The sequence below is a fragment of the Budorcas taxicolor genome, chromosome 1, assembly GCF_023091745.1.
Source record: "Budorcas taxicolor isolate Tak-1 chromosome 1, Takin1.1, whole genome shotgun sequence".
NCBI classification, from domain to species: domain Eukaryota; kingdom Metazoa; phylum Chordata; class Mammalia; order Artiodactyla; family Bovidae; genus Budorcas; species Budorcas taxicolor.
Window position 1 is genome coordinate 17,614,595 of NC_068910.1, and position 8,662 is coordinate 17,623,256.

At 40.8% G+C, this 8,662-nt stretch overlaps 1 protein-coding gene across 3 annotated transcripts; it reads left to right on the forward strand.

The window, feature by feature from the left end:
* Positions 1-778: 778 nt before the first annotated feature.
* On the forward strand, positions 779-8,379 carry KCTD6 (potassium channel tetramerization domain containing 6). 3 transcript variants are annotated; one of them, XM_052642097.1, is made up of 3 exons: positions 779-1,208; positions 5,977-6,046; positions 7,393-8,379. In XM_052642097.1, exons 2-3 carry the CDS (start codon positions 6,020-6,022, stop codon positions 8,077-8,079), a joined length of 714 nt encoding a protein of 237 aa, XP_052498057.1. In that variant the 5' UTR covers positions 779-1,208; positions 5,977-6,019; the 3' UTR covers positions 8,080-8,379. The 3 variants fall into 3 exon arrangements, with proteins under 3 accessions (XP_052498057.1, XP_052498052.1, XP_052498065.1); XM_052642092.1 differs by lacking the exon at positions 779-1,208 and adding an exon at positions 3,935-4,055; XM_052642105.1 differs by lacking the exon at positions 779-1,208 and having other exon boundaries at positions 5,997-6,046; positions 7,421-8,379.
* The last annotated feature ends 283 nt before the right edge of the window (positions 8,380-8,662 follow it).

The window sequence follows — 8,662 nt, forward strand, 5'->3', positions numbered from 1 at the left end:
GGTTCATGTCATTTAAATTTTAATTTGTCACAGTTTAAAGCATTACTACATGAAGAAATTTTAGAGTGAATCTGTGAATCACTGAACGTGTCTTGGATTGCGATATTTGGAGTCTATTTAAAATGGAATCCAAATACTTATTTGGATTTGGCTTTACCTTGGACATAATCCTGAGTCATGCTTTAGAGTTCCTTCCTTCTGTGATGAAGAGGTCAGACATCTGGTGGTCTCTCTGAAAGCCAGATGCTCCGCTTTACCTGTGGTTCTCCCTTGTGGGGCTCCAGGAAAAGGAGGACGGGATGAGGGAGACTGGAAGCAAATTAAGTGCCCTCCTCTTCCATACTTGCCCGGTCTCCATGCCCACGCTCTGAATTACTTGTGTCCACACTCAGGTTTCTCAATTCGCCACAGAAATTTTAAGGATGCTACTGCCAGTAGTATTTCACATTTGCCTGTTTACCCATAAATTTTCGATTCATAATCTCACTTATTTTTTCTCCAAGAAGCAGGTGGGCAATACAGAATGATTTATTTATTTATTTTTTTTTTTAAAGTTGCAAGTAAGTTTTATTTTTTTTTTTATTATTATTTTTTTTTAATTTTAAAATCTTTAATTCTTACATGTGTTCCCAATACAGAATGATTTACTCTGGGTCTTATAATTAGTCATGAAGCCAAGCTGGCTTAAGGATCCTCACCTGTGGCCTTTTCTCTCTCTCCTGCTCTGACCTGTCTATGACCTCAAACCCCAGGCCCCCATCTGTCACCCTGTAGGCCAGGTGTTGCCTCTGTGTTGTGCTTAAGTGGTACTGTTCCTTTTGGGAATGTGGTATTATTCTGTTTTATCTTACAGAAATTAAGGTAAGAGGGATGGTATGGTTTTGTGACTATTTGTGGTAGCTCTTCAGTAGGAAAAGTCACTTTTCAACCTAGAGCGCCTTTTTTGTAGACCACATGGAGAGGGCAGAGAGAAAAAAGGATTAGGTTTTGGATGAAACGGTCTATTTGTGTATTGGTTATGGTCAAGCGTAACCTAACACCATAATCACATTCTCCTTCTGTGCCTGGCTACTTAAACCAGCCTGTATGTGAATGTTAACCCCAAAGACTCCTTTAGTTGATGAACTAGTTACTATAAAAAGTATTTCACTTTGAAAAACTCCCACATTTCAAGAACAGAGAAATTCAGCACAAAGGTGATTTTGAAGGTATGTATAGATGGAATTTGTTGAGTTGTCTCTTCTGAATGCCAGCTACAAAGATTTCAGTAGAAAGGCATTTTAAAAGGGCTACCTGGAAACTTAGGGAAGGAAATAGTTATGTGTTTATTATTTATTCAAGTTTGGAGGTGTGTATTGCAATGTATAAGTTATTATGTAGGATAGGAGCGGGAGTTTTATTCCAGAGAATTCTTAGTCTGTAGCAGAAATGATAAGCCCAGAATATGTGTGTTAAATTAGTTCATCATAACCACGAAGCCTGTAATTGAGTTCTGCTGTGGTGAGGAAAATGAGTTTCAGGGGTTCTTACGTTATTCTTCAAGTCATTCACTTGTTGAATTGTGTGTTTTTCACATTTGCTAATGTAGAAAATTGTAAACAGGTTTTTTTTTAAGGCTTTCATAAATTCTTGAGTTTGTGTTTTCCTTAACATAATTATCTGCTAACATTACACTGTCAGAATTTATATATTAGTCATAATTAACCTTTGAAGCTGCATCTGGGTGAATTTTCAGAACTGCTTTACTTCCTTTGGGAACAGTCTGCTGGTTGTTACCACATGTATTTTATTTGCACCAAAGGTCAGATCTTTTCACGTGAACTTGATTTTATAGGGTCAGAAGTCTGTTTGAATTTTTGGGTTTGGTGGCATTCAGAGAAGGCGATGGCACCCCACTCCAGTACTCTAGCCTGGAAAATCCCATGGATGGAGGAGCCTGGTGGGCTGCAGCCCATGGGGTCATGAAGAGTCGGACACAACTGAGCGACTTCCCTTTCACTTTTCACTTTCATGCATTGGAGAAGGAAATGGCAACCCAGTCCAGTGTTTTTGCCTGGAGCATCCCAGGGACGGGGGAGCCTGGTGGGCTGACGTCTGTGGGGTCACACAGAGTTGGACACGACTGAAGTGACTTAGCAGCAGCAGTATTGTTGTTTAAAACAATTTTTAGTAAGGCAAGTCACTATAAAGGAAAGATGTTTTTCATTGGTACCTTCATGATGTCCATTCCTGTCCATTTTTCTGAAATATTAGGTGTGTGTTTCTCAAATAAGACAGGCACATTTGATGCCCATTTCAAGAGCTTCCTTCTGCTGTCTGTCTTGTGGTCCTTCAATTTCTCATTAAGTCCTCCACTGCTGAGTGCCAGAAGGGAGAGAAGATGAAAAGCAAATGAATCATTTCTAATTGTTAGCAGCTCTGGAAAATGACTTAGTAGAAGAGACTGAAGCTATTCTGGAAATTCTTTTGCACTGTGTTTTATTTCATTTATCTGCATTGTCTCTAAGATGGTCCTAACAGTCATCAGTTCAGAGGTTGATTATCCAGCTACTGGTTGACCGGGAATGTCCTTGCTTTTTTTAGTTTGTGCTGTATCTGAGTGTCTCTACAGAGGATGTTTAGAAGTAAGGCATAGAGCTAAAATGTAAATTAATCATTGCTATTTTTCCTGCCCTAGAGCTCTTAAGTGGACATTTTCATTTTGAGGGTACAGTTTAGTAGTTGAAATTGATAGTAACTTCATCTTATTTTGATGTATCTTATACAGAAATGAAGGGAAGCTTTTGGGAACTTTTTAAAGAAACATGGACTTATATAGATCTCCATAATTGCTTTCCTGAATTATTAAGCTTTGAGGTTTTATTACATCTTTGTACAGGAATAGAACCTTGCCTTTTGCTGTAGAACAGATTCAGGAGCATCATCTGCGTGTGTGTGTAATTGCCCAGAAAGCTATCTTGTTTTGATTTAGCAGTAAAAAAAAGAAAGGATTAATAATGGACAGTCCTTGCATAACACCCGTGACTTTGATGATACTTGTTTCTTTGTTTGGTTTTTACTTGTCTTTGGTCTCCTTTTTTTCTTTTTCTTTTTTTTTTTTTTTTTTGCATCTCCGATGTCTCATTCAACTATTTGGATATTTACAGAGTGGAGTTGTTTGAGATCGAAGATAGCAGTCTCAAATCACACTGGACAGTGAAGTGAAGTCGCTCAGTCGTGTCCGACTCTTTGCGACCCCATGGACTGTAGCCTATCAGGCTCCTCCGTCCATGGGATTTTCCAGGCAACAGTGCTGTGGAGTGGGTTGCCATTTCCTTCTCCAGGGGACTTTCCCAACCTAGGAAACGAACCCGGGTCTCCCGCATTGCGGGCAGACGCTTTACCGTGGGAGCCGTCAGGGAAGCCCACACTGGACAGTAGGTCCTTGGCATTTTGCTTCAAGGGAATTTTCCAAATCCATGATAACTGCTCACTTTGGCTGAGTTACTGTTACATTTGTAAATAAACCCTTAGGTGGATAGCGTTAATAGATGGCTGTTAGGGGTTTTTAAGTTAATCCTTTGGATTTCTCGTTTCTTGGATATTATTCTTATAGTTTCTGTTGGAGGAAGAGGTTTGTGGAAAGATTTGGACTAAGAATCAGAAAACCCAAACTCCTGCTCAGTTACTTTCTAGCCATGGGCCCTTGAGCAAGTCTCTTAAAGTGCCTTTTCTCTGTTACATCTCCGGAAGTGGAAAGTGAAATTCACTTAGTCGTGTCCGACTCTAAATGACCCCATGGACTATAAAGTCTGTGGAGTTCTCCAGACCAGAACACTGGAATAGGTAGCCTTTCCCTTCTCCAGGGGATCTTCCCAGCCCAGGGATTGAAGCCAGGTTTCCCAGATTGCAGGCGGATTCTTTACCAGCTGAACCCCAAGGGAACCCCAAGAATACTGGAGTGGGTAGGCTATCCCTTCTCCAGGGGATCTTCCCAGCCCAGGAATCGAACCGGGGTCCCTTGCATCGCAGGCGGATTCTTTATCAGCCAAGCCACCAGGGAAGCATCTCCAAAAGTAAGATAATTATTCACATTCTGCTTACTGTATCAGGGATGTTGTGGGGGAGCCCTCAGCCCTTTACTTAAATTGTTTCTTCATTCTAGAATCCCTTTTCAGGTTGTCCAAACATTCCTGCTGAGTTCCATTGACACGAGCCCTTCCCCAAAGCCCTCCGTTTTCATGTTTGGCGTTGGTCTCGCTTTCTCCCTCAGCTCTCTGCCAGTCCATCTCTTATATAGGACCTTTGAATTCTGTAACTTTAGTTGTTGCATCTGGCCCTTCTTCATAGATTGAAAGCCCCACCAGGGCAAGGACCATACTTTCCTGTGCCTGTGTATCTGGATTGCACATAGGCCCCCCACCGCCCCTTCTACCCTCCAGGGAATGTTGGTCGACTGAATTATTTTTGAGGCTGCCAGTAATGAACCCTTTGGGTGATGGGGAAAGGCCAGAGGTGGGCATCCCAGCAGAACTTCTGGGTGACTGACCGTTTAAATCGCTCAGTTGTTCCATCTGCTGATCTGTCTGTTGCATCAGTAACTGAATCAGGTGCACGTAATACAAATTGGTAAAAACCTGTTTCTTGGTTCTGTTACTTCAACTTCTGTTGTTGAAGTCAGTCAGAGGAATGAAAGGTTGTCATCACAGCCCTGAATTTGACATTTGTTCCATTTCTCAGCCTATAGCATGTGGAGCCCTACCTACACCCAACTGCCGAGTGTGGAGAATTAAAAACTGACCCCACAGTTGTCTGGTTTACATTTTAGCTTGTTTGCTTTGAAGAATTTGCAAGGTAGAGAAATGGATGCTTGAGGCTCTGATTTCAGTCCCTGCTGTGCTATGCAAATGTTCTCTACATGCCTGAGTGACCTTTTGAGAAAGAGCCTTTGTGATCTTCTGTAGCCAGGGCCTGTTCTGGGAATTAGTGTGCCAGATTCCTCTAAAAGTGGGAAAAATGAATCCGTTACAAAAAAAAACAAGCCCAAACAAACAAACAGTGCTTTTCCTGGTTAAATACCCTTAAGCCCATGTTTCTTATTGTCTCTTGCCAAAGCTTTTGAAATTTGCCCTGGAGTTTGCATTGCCGGGTGGTTTGGGGATTAATGTGTGTGAAGGAGAACTGACTGAAGCAGTTCAGGAGCTGAGAAACTGTTTGTTTAACTGCTTTTGAATTGTAGATAAAAATAAAATCAAAATGGCATCATGAATATCTGGGTGTTTGTCAATGTCTTCAGGCTGTCCCTTCCTAAGTGCCAGCCTAGTGACTCTCATGATAGATTGGTAAGGTTCTTTTCTGCCCCAAATTGTGCTCTAATGGTTCGGCATTTAACTTGTTTTGTATTTGTTTTGATTACTGTAGAAAAGGTATCATTATTAAAAGTGTAATTAGGTCTTCTGTGTTCCAGCAGAGCTACGTTGCTGGTGTATTTCTCTTGGAAGGAGATGCCAGTGTCTTGGAGGTCTATGGTTTCTAATGCTGTTACTAAGATGTTTAGTTTTATGTAGCTGAAATGCTTATGAAGAGTTTACTATTTCCCTCTGTTAACCTTTTCGATAAGGATCGTCATAGTTTTGTACCAGATAATGTTGTAGCGTTAATCATAATGTTCTCCTGCAGGAATTCTAAAAATTGAATTTTCAGAAAAGATAGGTAGAATTTGAATAACTGGTTTACTCCCTAGACTCTCTACCTTCCTCTCAAAGTTTAGGATAACTCTTTCCTCTGTAAACATTTGCCAGTCTCTTAGGTACCCATTGTGGTAAGGATGTCGTGGGACCCCCTAGAAGACCTTTGGGAAATCCTTTCTCCCCTAGATCTTTGCCTTAGAACAAAGATGAGTATTTCTCTGGTGTACGGCCTGCTGTTGGGTGAGAAAACGTTACTTCTGTTTTCGTGGTGATATGCACTGTCACATGTCTTTTTCTCTTCCCCAAGTTTCCCTGGAACCTGGGCTCCCCGAGACGCAGCACTGGAGCAGATGGATAATGGAGACTGGGGCTATATGGTGAGAGGCTTTTGAGGATGCATTTTGAAGGCTGGCAAATTATTCCTGTGTGTCTTTTCTCGCTTCATATGTATTCTTAGGTATAATGCATCTCAGTGAGAATGGAACTGAGCAATGGTACAACTCTTCCCTCCCTCCCAATTAGTTTCTGTGTATTTTGGGGTGTTTTAACTTTGGTGTTTTTAAGTAAGCGAGCTCAGCGTGGACTCTCCATGTAACTTTTAATGATCACTGCTTTTTTGGTCTTAAAGTATCTTTCTCTTGAGACGCTTTCTTCTTAGAGTAATGACTGTTAATGAATGCGTAGTAGGTGAGACAGGACACTTTCTTGTGGTTGACGAGGTTAGTGGTTGGGAAGATGCCGCCTTGCCCACTGGCACTTTTTTTTTTTGCATGTGCCTGTGTCTTCCTATTTATTTTTTTCCTTTGGTAAGAAGTATTTTATTTGCATATTACCTGTCTTTACCTGTCTTGCTTTATTTCTTAAGGTTTTAAAAGCCAAAGATATGTCTTATTTAGAGAAGCTTGCTTTTCAAAATTAAAGGTCAGATTGTGACATTAATGTTATAAAAGTGATTATGCTATCAGATTATGAAATTTGAAAGCTGCTATTAGCCTTTGGGTATGTGAGAACCCACCCCAGTCTTCTTGCCTTGAGAATCCAATGGACCGGAGCCTGGCGGGCTGCAGTCAGTGGAGGTGCAAAGGTTGGACATGACTTAGAGGCTGAACAACAACAAAAAATATGAGATTGTTTTGACCAAACTGTGTATTTTAAGTTAGTATTTGGCACTATTTCTTCCATGAAAAGTTGAGATTAAGTCCACATGAAGTTTTATTTTTAAAATTTCATCATTTCCCTCCTTATGTTGAGGGGGAAAAGACGAAAATATTGAAAGTAGGTATCTTTGTTATTCAATCATTTATATTCTATTTTATGTTAAATTGAGTTAAGAAACATAGAAGTCTTTTTTTTTTAATTGGGGAAAAAAATGAGTATATTTTAAGTTTCTCTTCCTCTTCCCATAATGTACTCTAACCTGAAAACCTCTAGACCCTGGGCCTGAAATTAAATGGCTTTGGAAGTCATGCCCTCCTTTCTCAGTGTAAGGCTCTGAAGCGGTGGACATATCTCTTTTTTCTGTTGAAAGCGAATGTTAGATCCCTTCATCTGGGTGGGTTTCTCACTGAAACTAAAGCTGTTTTGCATCAGTGGCTTGCTGGATGTGCTGTAGCCTGAATCTTTCGCTTTGCTTGTTGCCACTAATTTTCTTAATTTGTCAAAGTTAGGCTTTAAGAAAAAAAATTTTTTTTCAGATGACTGATCATGTTTTAAACAATTTCAGATGACTGACCCAGTCACGTTAAATGTAGGTGGACACTTGTACACGACGTCTCTCACCACATTGACGCGTTACCCGGATTCCATGCTTGGAGCCATGTTTGGGGGGGACTTCCCCACAGCTCGAGACCCTCAAGGCAATTACTTCATTGATCGAGATGGACCTCTTTTCCGATATGTCCTCAACTTCTTAAGAACTTCAGAGCTGACCTTGCCCCTGGATTTTAAGGAATTTGATCTGCTTCGGAAAGAGGCAGACTTTTATCAGATTGAGCCCTTGATTCAGTGTCTCAATGACCCCAAGCCTTTGTATCCCGTGGATACTTTTGAAGAAGTCGTGGAGTTATCTAGTACCCGGAAGCTTTCTAAGTACTCCAATCCGGTAGCTGTCATCATAACCCAGTTAACCATTACCACCAAGGTCCATTCCTTACTAGAAGGCATATCAAACTATTTTACCAAGTGGAATAAGCACATGATGGACACCAGAGATTGCCAGGTGTCCTTCACTTTTGGACCCTGTGATTATCACCAGGAAGTCTCTCTCCGAGTCCACCTGATGGAGTACATCACAAAGCAGGGTTTCACGATCCGCAACACCCGAGTGCACCACATGAGTGAGCGGGCCAACGAGAACACGGTGGAGCACAACTGGACTTTCTGCAGGCTGGCCCGGAAGACAGACGACTGACCTCCCGCCCGGGCGAGGCTCCTGGAAGCGGACTTCCCAGGACGTCCAAGAGGCTGACCTTCTTTTTCTTTTTTTAATCACAGTGTGAGATTTTTTTTTTTTAAATATTTGTATTTATTTGAAGGCATTGGGGACCAGAAGGAAGATTTGTGCTTAGCAGACTCCTCTATATTTTGTTCCCTTCACCCCAAGTGTGCATGTGCCTCTTCCGAGCCTCCAAATACCTTTTTTTTTTTAATACAAAGAAGTCTGAAAATCATTATGGTCTATAATGTACCCTTAACAAAGCTTTTTTTTTTTTTTTTTGCAATGCTAAAATGATTTCTGATTAAATAGTCCCTAAATCAACTAGAAGGCTAAAAATGCAGGAGTGAAAGAATAAACAGATATACTCATGATGCCTTGGGGAAAAATCAGAACATCATGTAGGGTGACCTAGTTTTCAGACCAATAAGCAGTATTGTAATATTAAAGGAAAACTATTCCAATCATGTAAAAGTACTTGTTAAGTACTGCTTTTTACAGTTATGACAACTGTTTCTTTCTATGCATATAAATCAAGCAACCAAATATCTGTAGCCAT

What these genes read in the sequence shown, in the direction of transcription:
- KCTD6 (XM_052642097.1), top strand. Translation starts at nt 6,020, where the DNA reads ATGGATAATGGAGACTGGGGCTATATG. An exon ending in ATGGAGACTGGGGCTATATG is followed by an intron (nt 6,047 to 7,392) that starts GTGAGAGGCTTT and finishes AAACAATTTCAG; the next exon opens with ATGACTGACCCAGTCACGTT.